Source organism: Scomber scombrus, chromosome 7 (genome assembly GCF_963691925.1).
Source record: "Scomber scombrus chromosome 7, fScoSco1.1, whole genome shotgun sequence".
In the NCBI taxonomy this organism is placed as follows: Eukaryota; Metazoa; Chordata; class Actinopteri; order Scombriformes; family Scombridae; genus Scomber; species Scomber scombrus.
Genome location: NC_084976.1, coordinates 15,086,319 through 15,100,992, shown reverse-complemented (window position 1 = coordinate 15,100,992; position 14,674 = coordinate 15,086,319). Strand labels below are relative to the sequence as shown.

At 38.1% G+C, this 14,674-nt stretch overlaps 1 protein-coding gene across 2 annotated transcripts; it reads right to left on the bottom strand.

Moving 5' to 3' along the window:
- Window positions 1-4,147: 4,147 nt before the first annotated feature.
- Window positions 4,148-13,721, bottom strand: LOC133983586 (FXYD domain-containing ion transport regulator 6-like). Of its 2 annotated transcripts, XM_062422720.1 has the most exons (9): window positions 13,435-13,721; window positions 10,597-10,654; window positions 10,410-10,436; window positions 8,840-8,863; window positions 8,590-8,619; window positions 7,182-7,256; window positions 4,695-4,731; window positions 4,496-4,533; window positions 4,148-4,367 (listed from the first exon to the last, which is right to left on the bottom strand). In XM_062422720.1, exons 2-9 carry the CDS (start codon window positions 10,646-10,648, stop codon window positions 4,363-4,365), a joined length of 288 nt encoding a protein of 95 aa, XP_062278704.1. In that variant the 5' UTR covers window positions 10,649-10,654; window positions 13,435-13,721; the 3' UTR covers window positions 4,148-4,362. The 2 variants fall into 2 exon arrangements, with proteins under 2 accessions (XP_062278704.1, XP_062278705.1); XM_062422721.1 differs by lacking the exon at window positions 10,410-10,436.
- Between the last annotated feature and the right edge of the window lie 953 nt (window positions 13,722-14,674).

The following is a 14,674-nucleotide window of genomic DNA, read 5'->3' as shown; positions in this document are numbered from 1 at the left end:
TCATCACAGACACATTACATGAGTAAGTGCAGTGACAGACCGTATGACAAACTGTACATTTTAGTCTGAGTCATGAATAAATATACAATAAGAGTGATTGCAAAGTTCCATCTGATTGTTTTGATGTTCAGTCCCATAACATCTGGCTACAGAGATGAGCAGAATGGAAAATACACCATCCCACTAGAAAGTAGTTTTGTCTATAGCAGTTATTTGACAGTCACACTTAAGGAATATTTATTTCTCAAGCCCCATTTCCACTGACCTTTACATGACAAGACTAAGAACCTTAGTCACAGGTGAAATGATACGTGGTTTTGATCATAATTTAGTGATCATTGTGGTAAGTGAGGTTTTAGCTGTCTCCCACCTATGTGTCATCTCTTTTATTCTACATGTTGTAAATTCCAAAGACCCATTGAATAAGTAAACAATGTACTATTTTCTGATTTAAATGCTTCTCGTCTCTCAATTCAATTGATTTCAACACAAATAATTTTAAATTTAAATTAAAACCTAATTCCTGATTCACAGATTGATTCACAGCAAAAACATTGATAAGTCAAGAGTGAGTAGATAGGACCTTTATTTGAAACAGTTGTCTCATTGTTTTTCAGTTAACTCAATTTTTATTACATTTTTATCTGAAAACAAAAGAAAATTGCTTATAATAAAACCACAAAACCAACACTTGCACATTTTTATCCCTTATTACATATTTCATAGCATTTTCAACATGTTACACATTGCTAGAGAACTTTGTCTTTTCATTTCCATCAACATACTGTGCTGTCTAATTCATGGTCAACCTTTGTGTATTTTATATAACATTTCTCTATTGGTTTCTTCATTATTTCATCATGCTATTTCTTGAAGCTTTGTTGAATGTCCCAATCTAATGAATGTAGATATCCAGTGGATTAAAAAAAAAGGTAGAAATAAAGGCAAATTTTACAAATGATGAACACATGCATTTCTTTTTTGGAAGCTGATGATTTTGTTAGTTCATTAATAGAAAATGTGCAGTTCTATTATTATGCAATCATGCTCTTAACTTTGTTTGCCAGGAGTAAAATGTATGGAATGGGCACACAAATCACTGGATGTGTTTTATTAAATCAAATCTGATGATTGGGAGTGTTTTTGTGTCTTGTCACTTTCAGAAATCAGCCCTTACACTACATAACAATACTAAGCAATTTATAAATACTGAGCTAATATTTAGTGCACTTAAAACTTTTTTAAAAAAATCAGTGGAACCTCAAATGAGAACAGGATGTGATGGGGAACCCTGTTTAGTGATCATCCATTTGGCTGAGATATATTAGCCAAAACAAGAATGGCCATAAACCACTGATGTGCGTGAATCTGTTGCTGCGGTTCCTGTGATGACTGTCTTCTCTCTCTTTCAAGCATACAATATGTTCTATACAGTTTGAGGTGGTACTGTAAAAAGAAAAAAGATCGGGAAAAGTTATAATGAGAAATATAACATGATTGCATTTTATGACTGACAAGAGGTCATTGCAGTAAAGTGAACTTACCTTCTGTCTTTGGAATTTGGGTACCAGATGAGCTGCAAATAGAGGAAAGGAAGGAAATTAGAAAATATATTTCTTTCAGTTCATCAAGAGTAGGGTTTATAAAAAATAACAGTGCAGTTTGAAAGCTGTGGCCACAAGTTGCATTTGACCAAGTGCATCCATTATCAGGGTTACAGGTTCCAAAAGCCGTTGAAGCCACATGGGTCTGAGGGGACAGAGGTTTAAACATACAGACCATTATGCAAATAGTTTTCCTGTTCAAACAGCAGCTCTTGTCTTTCGTCTTCTCTTGCCATACAAGCAGCATGCAGTCAGCTGAGAATATATGGTATACTGCCCACTCACTACCAACACATGAGGAGTGTGATATATACATTTAGAAATATTTTTCAGGCTCATGGTCTGATGTTAAGAGAATATCAAAGAATTATTCATGTAATTTGTAACACAAGGTTCTGGTTAAAACTCTTTCATGTGTTGGAAGTGTGTTTTTGGTTGTGTATGCAGAACAGGGAAGGGGGCATTTAGAAAAAAAGGCTTCATGGGCAGGGATAAGTAGTGCTGTAGGAAACTCAGTTTTAGTCAAAGAGCAATACTGAGAGACATTTTTCCACACTGGTTGGGTATCTCCTTCAAAAGTCAAATTCATACAGCATGCACAGGCTGGTCATCCACTATGCCTTGCACAACTCTTACTTGGATGAGGATTTTACACATTTTGTGAATTTTTTACCTGTTTGAGGAATGATAAATTAGTTACAAAGGCAAAGGTGCTTATGTATATGTGATAAATCCTCTGTATTAATGGTTTACATAAAGTAAAATCTAAACTTACTCAGAGCTATGAAAATGCCAGAGAAAAACATAATAACAGCAAGGACAACCCCTGTGGTCCGCAATGTCTCATAATCTACAAGAGACGAAACCAAATGGCACTTATTAAGCATTGTGCTTTTGATTTTTTAAATTACTACATTGTGTAAATCTTACCATAGTCAAAGTCGCTTTGGTCTGGAAACATTGTTTCTGTAAAGAAAGAATAGATAATGAGTTCAGCACAAAGGACATCAGAGAGTTTTAAGGGTGTGTGTTAAGTTCAGCACCATGGCCAGGAGATGTGCAGGGCTGCACCCTGCAAATCTGCAGGCTTGGCTCCACAACTCCTCAGGAGATTTTTTTTCACTGCTCAATGCAGCATCTTTGCTCAGCAGAAAAAGATGCACCACAAAGAAAGTGGGTTACAAGCTAGCAACAGGATAGAGGGCTACCATCACAGCAGATAAAGGAAATAAGAGAGCTTTGGAGCAAAGGTTTCAGGGTCCATTCAAAATGACAGCATTGCTGAATACATTTAATCTTGACCAGTATAGTGAGTTATTTTGCAAATATAAGGGCTGTTGCAGGCTGCAGTCTGTGCCAGCTATCTAGGCATCAATATTGCGGTTTCATGTTGCTGAACCTTCCCTTCCAAGTGGCTGAGCCTGCAGCTTTTATTTCTGTCCAACATTTCGCCAATGTATCAAAGATAATTTGAGGGAGAAGTGCTAAACATCTTTAGTATTGTTCACCCAGATGGTGAGTTCACTGAAGAAGTCCCAGAGCAATGCACCAGCAGTATTGGCTCTTGGCACTGTAGCAACAATGCATCAAGCCAATAAAGTGCAAAAAGATGACTATGGAAGTCAAAATAGTTCCATAATTGTTTTATGATCACAAAAACAATTCATTATTTGGACACTTAATGAATAACAAAACAAGTATAACTCAGAAAATCTGTAATCTGTTTACAACTATGTTACACTCACAAAAACTATGCTGCAAACGAGGAAAAAAAGCATAAACTAACCTGTGGTGGACATGGCTGCACTGCAGAGATGTACAAGAGTTCAGCGTCTTCAAAAACTGAGCTGGTTGCTGTGTTGCAGTTGAGTGGAAATGAACCGATGTAGCTCAGAAGGCAGAGCTGCTTTGTAAACCTTCAGTGTAAACTTGGCAGAAACCCTCTGGTGGCAACAGTGAAATACTGCATTCAATAACGCCAGTGGTGCAACCCGAGGAACTCCCTCTTAAGAGGAGGAGGAGGGGGAGGGGGAGGGGGAGGGGAGGGAGTTGCACATTTCTGAAAATGCTGTATTGTTGTTTTTGCTCCACCATTTTTCACAGTTTGTTACTAATAATTAATTTCATAGTTAAGAAATGTGGGCTTTGCATGCTCAACATACACCAGTTTATATCTCATGTGTTGGCATTTTGCAGGGCAGTCTGTCTGTTACTGCAATTCTAGGGAGAAAATATAGCCCACACATGCAGCTTTTACTTTGATATAGGCTGCCAGAGTCACTATGGTGGAATATCTGCCAGTACACAGCAGTAAAAAAAGAGATAGGTAAAATAAAGTGTATTTTTTGAAGAGACTTCTCCCATGACTACACATTGCAGCACATACATCATTCACACCCTCACTGCTGGTAGTTACTACTGCCTATGTGACTGAACTGTCTGCTGTGTCAGCAGAAGCAGCAGTGCAGTAATGGGCTGTTTCCTGGCCAACTTCAAAGTGGAGACCATGAAGTAATGGTGCACTGATGAAACAAAACACAAAAGATTTTCAAATGTGTTTTATTATTTTGCATCAATTTGAAAGTCACAAAAATACAAATCTCAATGACACTATTTCTACCATATAAAGCAGGCAGATTGTCTAGTAACAGTTATTGAAAAACATAAAAAAGAATAAAAGGAGCATAATAACATTTTGAAATTGAAGGAGGCATCATGCATTCCTGGAAAGACTGTCCTCAGCTCTTTGTCTCTGGGTTTAAGCTGTGGAAAGAGATTGAGATTGTTGTAAAAATATACAACTGTACTGCATCCATTTGATAGACATTAAACATTCTCATTTATCATTATTAAAGAAAAGAAAAGAAAAGAAGAAAGAAAAAAATATTTACCCTTTGGAACACCTGATTCCACATTAGGACCCTGGGACCTGAGGACAAGTAACAGCAAGACAATGAAACAAGGAATTTTACTATTACAAGCATTATTAAAACGGCCTGTCCCGCAAAGTGTATCAAAGCTGGACAATGTTTCCATGTTTTACAGTTCGAAGATTTAATTCTTTTACAGAAAAGGATTATCTTGAATTACCTTGACTTATCACTCTTCGAACAGGTACATTTTCGGGCTGTTTTTGGAGAAAGAAAATAAAAAAAGTTATATGGGTCTAAAATTGGCACTACTAAAGGGACTCATTTAAAAAAGGATGCAGCTGTAGACGACAACAATGTGATCCTTGTTTCCCCAGTAGCACTTACAGAGTATACAGTAAAATGCTACTGCCACCACAGGTCTTGACTAAAGAGTAAACTTGCTATACTATATTGACCAGGATAGTGACCATCATACCCTCAGGGCTAAGAATAAAACTGACCATCTTGAAAGTTAACACTTATCCTTTGTTCACTCGTTTTGACACTAGGAGGCGCCAAAGGGTGACTTTTGCAGACCTGCCAACCTTTGCAAAATATTTTGAGTACCACTTGTGTCATGCGGCTTTTTTTCGCAGACTTTTGCAACTCCATTGCTTTGCACACAGTGCCTTAGCTGTGCTGACAGCCACAAGTTTTAATTTTAATATGTATTTAATTAAAATGGTAATAATTTATTTTGTATATCGCAATAGGTGTTTTTATTTTCAAGAATGTAATAATTAAATTGGCTTACAGCACATAAGCACACATCACCAGGGCTAATTTATATATCACCTGCAGCTCCCTGGTGGCTTATGTCCACATCATAATAGCACACTGTACAAATGCATGATATGGGACTTTAGAGGGTCGGAAGCATGGCCACTGTTCTTGATCTTTCATCAAAAACTTCTGGGGGACATGGACCATCTTCTTCTTGTCAGGTCTGCTGCCCTGTCCCTCCCTCATCTGCCATGATAGTGGCAGTGGTAAAGTTGCTGCAAAAGATGTGTTGGCTACATGTTTAAACTGTATAAATAATCACATTCCTCCTTATATAGCCTACAGCCCTTCTCTGTCTGCAATGGATATATATAAAGGCTAAAATACACACACACACACACACACACACACACACACACACACAGATGCACCGCTCCCGCTAATTTGTCTTCTCTTTTTTCTTCGACGGCGCATTAGGATGATTAGGGGAACATGATCGATAGATTTGCTAGAAGAAAAACTCTCAAATCTATGAGTTTTTTTTTCACATAGACTTCGCTTGAATGTTTTCACAGTGAAAGTAACGTTATTAACGGTTCATATTTACCAAAAGCTGGCAGGTCTGCTGACACACACAGACACAGACACAGACACAGACACACAGTTTACCTTTTTAACCGCCAGCTGCAGCGAGTAGCGGAACGGGGAGGGAGGCAGAGGGCAGGAGGCAGGGAGGAGGGGGAGCAGGGATGTTACGCTATAGGTTCGGCAGACTCATATTCCCCGCTACTCTACAATAAATGGTTGACACTGGCTGCTTCACCATGCTGCTGCATCGTGCGGTCAGACCATGGGTCAGACATGAGTACTGCACGCGCACATTTCCCACAGAACTGACATGTCAGCTTTTTGCGTAGTTTAGAGAGGCAAGTCGTACCAGCGTATTTAGATGTCAAATTGCGTACGCAAAATGCATACAGGTTGGCAGGTCTGCTTTTGGGAACCAAAATGTCTCATTCCACATGCAGTATTATATACACCAAACCATAGACTTTCAGGGTCTGTTATTTTTTATGTTCCCTTTAATGCAGTGCCTTTATGATTTTTCCTTTTTTTTCTCTTTTATTATGTTTTTCATTTATATTGACATGCACTGTATGTTTTCTTGTGTACATTCCATGGTTTCTTACTGAGTTAAAGATTCAATTTAACCATTTTGCTATTGCATAAACCTCAAATAACAAATACAACACTGGATACTCTAATAGAAGACAAAAGTGTTTGTAAAATATAAACATGAATTGAATGCCTATGTCCAACAGACGTGCAGATGTAAACAAACAAATAATTGCTAGAAAACATGCATAACATTGATTAAACTGTGGTTTCCTGTAAATCTGTATTTAAACCAATTTAGTGGAGACAGATGCCCCATTCCTTTCAATTTTGGCAATGTGACAAACCTTTGGTTTACATTTGGATAACAAATTATACCTTTAAAAGCCAATTAATTAATTCAATTATAATTTCACCAGCTGGTTTATCAGAGTGCAGTTAGGAATCCACTCTTGTCTCAAGAGAAGCAGAGAGAATGTGTGGCAGGATGTGCTGGTCCCAGTGAATTATTTATTGGCTGGTTTTGGTTGCAGGGCTACTACTGGCAGTAACAGCGGGTACTGGCAGGTAGGAGGAGGAACCTTAGAAGGACACTGAGCGAGGAAAAGGAATAAAGGTATAAAGGGCAACACAACACGGAGCATGAGTGTGTTGAGTGCCGAGATTGTGTGAGCATCAGTGGGCTTCCCTTAAAGTCACTCAGAAGCCTGCTTGTTTTGCATCACTGTATGAATTTTGACCACTGTGAGGTCAACTCACACATATAGGGATCACAGTGTGGTGACACTGACACTCGGCTGTGTACTTAAGGTAGTCAAACACTTACTGACAACGAGGGCGATGCCCATGAGGAACAGTGCCACAGCGAAAACTAGGCCACCAATTCTCAGAGATTCATAATCTGAAATGAAAATAACAATTTAATATTGTGTACAGTAAATTATGAACTTACAGACTAAACCCGTCTCAAAATCTGCCATGTAAAGTTCACAGTTACAACATGTCTTGAATTCAAAAGCCTTCAGGGCCCTTTGGTAATGCCTTTAACCACACTTTGATTCAAGAGCTGCATTGCAGAAATATTCTACAGCCCCCTAATGGTCATGTTGGGAGACCACGAGTGAGCTGCAGTCACCAAAACTGTAAACACCAGGCTCATGTTTTCTGCATAGATGGCTTTCCCAATAAGGCTAGAAACACTGTGCAGAAGATATCTGACTTATGAAATTGCTGAGAATAACAAAAAGGAAGCAGATGTCTTTAAATACAAATGAAGGCAGGCAGCAATTAGTGTAGGGCAACACCTGTCTGTTATGTGTTATGTGAGTTATTTTGACAATAGCCTTCAAATGAAATGCTGTCTGATAAAAGTTAAGTAGAGTAAGTGGAGTTTCAGTTTTGTTTGTCAATTTAGCAAGTGGTACACAGCCTAATGAACCAGTAAAATGTCAAATAACTGCAGCCATTAACATGACCACAGAAAATGAACTGATTGAATAAAGATCATATTTTAAACCAGTGATAGAAAACTTATATGGGTGGACATTTTTATACTGTCTTAGTGCTTTTTTCTACCATACATCAAAATGAAGAATTGTCTATTTAAGACCACTTGTCACAGTTTATGGCCTCAGCGTGGAGACGAGTTGTGAACATATCAACTAATGAGTGATTTTTCCCTCTCAGGTCGTTTCATTATAAAACAACAACAACAACAATAAAAAAAGAGATGTCAGGAAATGAGGAACAGAGAGATACAAACAAGTTCTGTAGCTAGATTTTAACCAGTTACATGCATGCATCCATGGTTGCATTTAAGGTTATTTAATTTGAAGACAACCAATATTTTATAAGAAAAGGGAAACATTTGAGCACATAATGTTGAGTTTCCATATCTTTCCATGTCTCAGTAAATGTCTTGTGACCCCTCGGATTAAGACACCCAATTGAAGTTGGTTGAACTCTTGGTAGGTATTTATAAAATATCACTGCAGATGTTCACTGCCGTCATTCTATGCCGTTTAGTGCATTGGATGGACTCCAAAATCAGGACTACGACACAGAGGACAGAATTAGTATTACCAATGGGACTCTAACAGCTTGATCTTGAGGTGAAAGTTTTCCATCACTTGTGGAAAAATACAAGTGGAAAAAGTTAACTCAACTCGACCTTCCAGATGTTTCCTGTAGTGGGTCGTCCATTAAAAGACCAAGTTCATCTGCTCAAAACTCACCGTAATGAAAAGCACTGTCGTAGTCTGGTACTGTAGGAGAGAACAGATACAGGAAACAAATGAGAAACAGATTTACCCAGTGACATACTTCAGAGAGTACTCAAGAGATGACAGCTATTCAGCAGTTTTAGGGCCAGAGTCACTCATCTATTCATTAAGCCAGTTTGGTTTCGACACCAATTTACATGCAAGCTAAAATGAGTATGTAGCTAATTGGACTTTTCTAAGCTTCTGATAAAATAATACCCACCTTTGTCATCCCTGCCTGATGAAGCTGCGGAAACAAGGAAAGTGAATGCACAGTGTTAGAATCATCTTTTAATGATTAATACATTTTGCTATAAACATTCTAACGATCACAGAAACATCTCATTGTGTGGTCAATAAAGGTGATAATATGTGCGCCACTTGCTTCTTCCATTTCCAGAAGAATAAAATTAATCAACTGAGACATCAGAAAGTCTTCAGAAAAGTGATGGTAATACAAATGATTTGACTGATTGATGATTTCACTCACCTAATCTTTGTTTGCCTAAAATATATTTATTTTATTGCCCTGATTTATAGTACTCTGTCTCTGTGTCATGTCAGTGATGTGGGAAAGTCCAAACCCCTCTCTGCTCTGTCACCTCTCTTTGCTCCCATGTGGAAAAACATGTTGGTTCTTATCATGTTATGCTCAAGTCTTTGAAAACAGCATATTGTATTGTTTTGGTGACGAGCTGGTAATTCCGCTGCTATTTCTCCCTGATGTTCAATGACATCAAGGAAACAACCAGAATATTTAATTAAAAGAGACAACTTTACTTGATATGATAATAAAAGAGAAAAATGAGACAGTCCAGTGCTCGGTGTGTGCACACTGTAGCCATGGAGTAGCACACTTTTCTATTTGTGCATCATTAATGAGTTATTTTTACAGCTCTCATTAAAACATTCAACAGGCTGTGTTTTAAATGTCAGCCAGGCCTGGTATTTCTGCTTATGTGCAACCTTTGACAGCTGGCTGTTGAATGCAATGAAATGGTAATCTGTGAAATCATTTCCATAGACATAAAGTCTAAGTAGACATGAAGTGCAGGTTTGCTTATTCCAATTTATTCCAACATCTCATCAACATACACTTAGCTGTTAAAAGCTGAGAGATTTTTCTGACACCCAGTTTAAGAGTCATGTCATTAATGGACACTTTAAACTCTTACAGATGAGTATGATACAGTTGAAACGCTGAACTCGATGCATCCCAATTGCTGCAGAGTAAGTATAAGAGCGGTGGAGTTAACTTTGATCTCAATAGCAGCCAGTAAATATTAATGTTAGTCTCTTCTTCTATGATGCAAAAAACATCTCGGTAAAATATTGGTGCTGACAAGCCTTTGCAAATAAGGTCTGACAGACCTAAGAGTCAGAGAAGATAAAAAAAAACCTGAGTGCCGGCAAATCTGCTTAACATCAAGCTCAACTGATGGCATGCAGGGCACTCAGAAAAAAGAACCAAACACCAGGAACTGTAATAACAATGGAAAACTTTGCAGCAGCCTCAAGAAATGATTACTCAAACTGCAGTATAGGGAAACATTTACACTGTTTTGACATGTCCTTTTCTCACAGCAAAATACTGACATAAAATGATTTTAATGAAAAATATTAAATGTGAATTATGCTGAAAAAGCTACCTCTGTATTGCTAACAGTAAGACAAAGCATTTTAAACATATTTGACTGTAAAGAGCGCATGGCAGGCAATAATACCAAATGAATGAGCAGCATAAATCACATGTCCATGCTTTGCTAGTGACCACTCTAATGCAGGAAACTTACCAAGCATTTCCCTGCCAAACGCTGATCCTGTTATACAGACACATCAGCTTGATTAACATGGAGGAGCTTAGAACAAACCCAAACTAAAGCCTCCAGAAACAGGGAAGCAGCTGTGGAGCTACAAATACAATTTCAAAAAGGGGGCAACGGTGTAAATGTTTAGTGACAAGAGACAAAGGACGCTCACCAAGTGCAGGAGCCAGCCAGGAGCTCAATGCCACCAACACCAAAAGATCCATTTGTACCTACGGATAAGAAGCAAACAGGGACAAATATTTAGAACATAATGTGCTCATATTTTGTGTCATTGTTTTTGCATGAGGGGAAAAGTTGAGTCTGTTTTTTTTTGTTAAGTGATTTACAGATAAACTTTGTAATGTACTATCTCCCTCCAGACTAAAATGACTGGGAAACTTTGACTGCCTTGTTAACAGAGAGGAGCTTGTTTTCAAAGTCTTCAGCAACTTACCTTTAATACCTCAGAGAACTATGAAACAACCAGCCCAGATAATGTTAAAGGTACTTTTTGTTTTTGTTTTCTAAAGGAGATCAGAAATGGGAGAACAAGCTTTATTTATCATCCTGCTTATGTGTATTAAACTGCAGCATGAAGTGATATTGTTTAAAGAGTACTAAAGGAGGCTGAGACATCCTGACTTTTGGTACTTTGTATACATCAAGCTAAAAAAAACACTTGATTTTTCTTTGTTGTTTTTTAAGAAAAAATTAAAAAATATCTGCTTCCAGCTTCTTAAATGTAAATATTTTCTGTTATATTTCATTATCCATTAAAATAAACTGAATATCTCTGGGTTGTGGATCGTAAGATGGGGCAAAAGGTTGCATCGTGGGTTTGGGAAATAGTGACATTTTTCTCCATTTTCTGGCATTTTTATTTTAATAAATAATCAACAGATTAATCCAGTGGTTCTCAAAGTGGAATCTGGGGTCCCCCCCAAGGGTCCTTGCGGAGATTCCAGGGGGTCCCCAGAAAAAAAGGGAACCATATATATTCACTATAATTCCATCCATAAGTAACACAATGATGTAATTTATGACTATTATGGTGATGGGTTTCTGGGTTAGGGTTAGGGTTACAAAATCTTACTAAATGGGGGTCTGTGGTATAGTAATTGTGTGAAAAAGTGAAAACCACTAGATTTATCAATAATGAAAATAATAGTTGCACCTCTAGTTGAACTCATCTAGGTTACATTTTTAAACCTTAGAGAGCTCTATTCAGAGCTACATGACATATTATACAACTGTTTATTTCGGGCTGAGTAGTGCTCCTCCTGAAAACAAAACTGAATCTCTTGAGTAAACTGGTGAACTGTTCGATTAATGAGACTAAGAGATTTTTTAAAATGCCTAATAGGGACAAAAAGTTCCATCTTTGGCAATATACTACATACTAGTATCACTGAAGTTATAAGGATGTGTGTTTTAATAGTATGGCCTCTTGTTTTTGGGTAAGAGAAGAGGGTCTATTTCAGGATCAGTACCCCAGAAAATGGGACATGGCAGTGCAGGGCATGGCTGGTGTTGAGTTGCATTTGATATTTGGTCAGTGAGTTTGGAGTCGTTTTGCTGGGTCATCTGGTTTCCACATTGAATATAGACTCATGTCATGACCCTGCTATGCTGTTTTTCTGTTCATGCCTGTCTAGGACATTCTTTGAGATTCTCTTTCACTATATGTTTACATATTTTCCACAACTAGACTCCCACTCATGACTGGATGCAGGAATTGCAGAAGGTCCAAAATTTAGGGACAGAGCATGGCCAGAGGGCACACTGGTTGCACTTTTGTTTGTGTCACAGCCACATTTTACCAACAAAACCCTCTAGACAGAACAGCAAAAATGTAAAGCAGGTACACACAGCTTTAGCTCCACTTGCTGAAAATATAAAGCCATGGAATAAAATGTTTTGCATTGCAAAGATCAAAGCCTACGTTAGCAGAGCCAAAGTTTCTCTTCCTGGCCAAGAGCAGTGATGAGGATTCATGCATGACTAGAGTGGGGGTGTGAACATGGAGCTGGAGTAGAGAAAAATGACCACTTCAGCCCTGGGAGCAGGATTAACAACAAAGGCCTGCCAATCAGGTTTAATCAAACAAATACAGTGTGAGTCATTCTAACAAGAACCAATCCAGTAATCTTGTTTGTTAGCCTTCTGAGTGATGTAGAGGAATATAATGAGGATACAGTGAAGGAGCCAATAGAGCAATACTTAAAAAAAAACAATTAGCATGGGTTATAATAAGTGGGATAAACATGTACAGTTTTTAATTCAATAAAAAAGAGCGTGTTTAGGTGCTTGCTTGTGTTCAACCTCAACAAGTTCCATATAGGTGATTCACACATATTATCTCTCTATATTTACTTCAGATTTCCCCTAACATGTATTTTTACGAGATTGTCGGTTAATTGAGTCTGAACCCGTTTTTAATTACGGAAACACCTTAAAGAACAAGATGAAACATGGACCTATTAATGACTCAATATTAGCCTCTTGCATAAGACAAACTTCAAAATGCGCATTTGTCAAAAATGACTTAATGCAGACAACGGTGGCCAGTTTTTAAATAGCGACTCCTTCTCGAGTGTGCAGTGTTGCAGCTGGCAGAATAAGAGTGTGACACTGAACTCCACTGAACTTCTCAGATGGAGTTCAGGGTGTCATCATGCCATCGAAATATAAATGGAAAATCATTTCACATACCGAACATACAAAAGAAAAAAACACGTTTAATTTGTGCAAGAAAGTTTGGTTGTAGCCAATTAATTGGTCACGTGCTCACGCAGGTATTTAGATATAAATTGGAGGAGGAAGCCGCGTTTGGACCAATCGGTTAAAAAACCAATTATAATATATCTGCAAGATGAAACACAATATCTTGGAAATGCTAAGCTGTAGATTTAAGGTGTTTGAACTCACATTTCAAACCGCAGTGCAAACGTCTTTCTGTAAGTGCATTAATTTCAGAGGAGCGTTACTGTGGACAATTGAAAGAACTTACCGTGTATCAGCGTCTTAGAAACTTTGGACTTTCTCTCCGCCTAGTGAGCCGGACTTTGCCAAAGATTTCTTGCACTTGTAACTGCAGCCAGGGAAGCAAAGACCTATCTTATGTCAATCCCTGATTAAAAATAAATAATTCTGTATTGCATTCTGAGGAGATTCTTCAGTACTTTGCTGCTTCTCTCAGTTAAGGATGTGTGTTCCTCTTTGGTCTTGTTTTAGGATTGGGGGAGAGGGAGAGAGACGGGGGCAGGGTGCTTGTCCAAGAGCTCAACCACTGAAGTTACTCACAAGAGTTATCCTGGGCTGACCTGCTTAGAGGCAAATAACACAAGGACATTTATGGAGTAGAGCTGTAATGTGTGGGGAGATTATTCCCATGCAGTTTAGTGCTAGAATGAAAAGTTTAGTTTATTAAATTTATTTATATCAGGGACCATGTACAAAATACATTATTATCAAACAAAGAGAAATGTAGTTTGTATCACATTTAGCTACCAGCTTATTTCCATCTGTGGTCCCTGCAAAACATGAATTCAGAATGAACGGTAAATGGTGCCCCTTAATCACACTAGCAGCATCAAACAGTGAGTTTGTTGTACTGTGGTGTAATTTACAGGCTTTGGAGAGTGTCTCAGTTTACTGCAACTGAAAGCATAAACACTAGTGTGCTTTCATGGCCGGCACAGTCTGTTGGTGAGATACAGTCGCCTCTCAGCTATATGAAAACTGTCTTCCCAAGGTCTCTTCTACACCAAACTGCCAGATTCCCCCGACTGTGATATTCCACTAGCAAATACAGAGCTGAGTGGACAAAGCTGTGATGGCAGCTGGTCCTCTCTCAATTATGGTGAAGTCAGGACTATGATATATAGGGTGAGGCACTGTTGAGGTATTAGTTAGCTGTAAGACATTTGTGGAATTTTGTTCCTGCACTACTTCATTTTTCTCTTGTATGCAAAGGACCTTTAGTACAGATAACTTTATCAAGATGTCACATTTACTCTGGATTTTTTCACCCACTATAGTAGTCATGCACTTCTAATTCAGGCTAATATATACAGAAGGTCCCCTGAAGGTTTTGTAATAGTAGACAGTAAATGAAGAAGCAAACTTGTGCACATAGTGTAAAGAAAAGCAATTTATTGGTCAGAACAGTAAGGAGAACACATTTTGTAAAGCACAAATTACTTAAATTAGGGTCCTATAATAAGACAGGTAAAATACTTGTGACTGTT

Excerpts from the sequence above, each read along its gene's own strand:
- LOC133983586 (XM_062422720.1), bottom strand. The coding sequence starts at position 10,648 with ATGGATCTTTTGGTGTTGGTGGCATTGAGCTCCTGGCTGGCTCCTGCA. Across the intron at positions 8,864-10,409 it reads GTTTGGCAGGGAAATGCTTG|CTTCATCAGGCAGGGATGAC; the intron begins GTAAGTTTCCTG and ends TTGTTTCCGCAG. Across the intron at positions 4,732-7,181 it reads GGGCATCGCCCTCGTTGTCA|CCCGAAAATGTACCTGTTCG; the intron begins GTAAGTGTTTGA and ends CTCCAAAAACAG.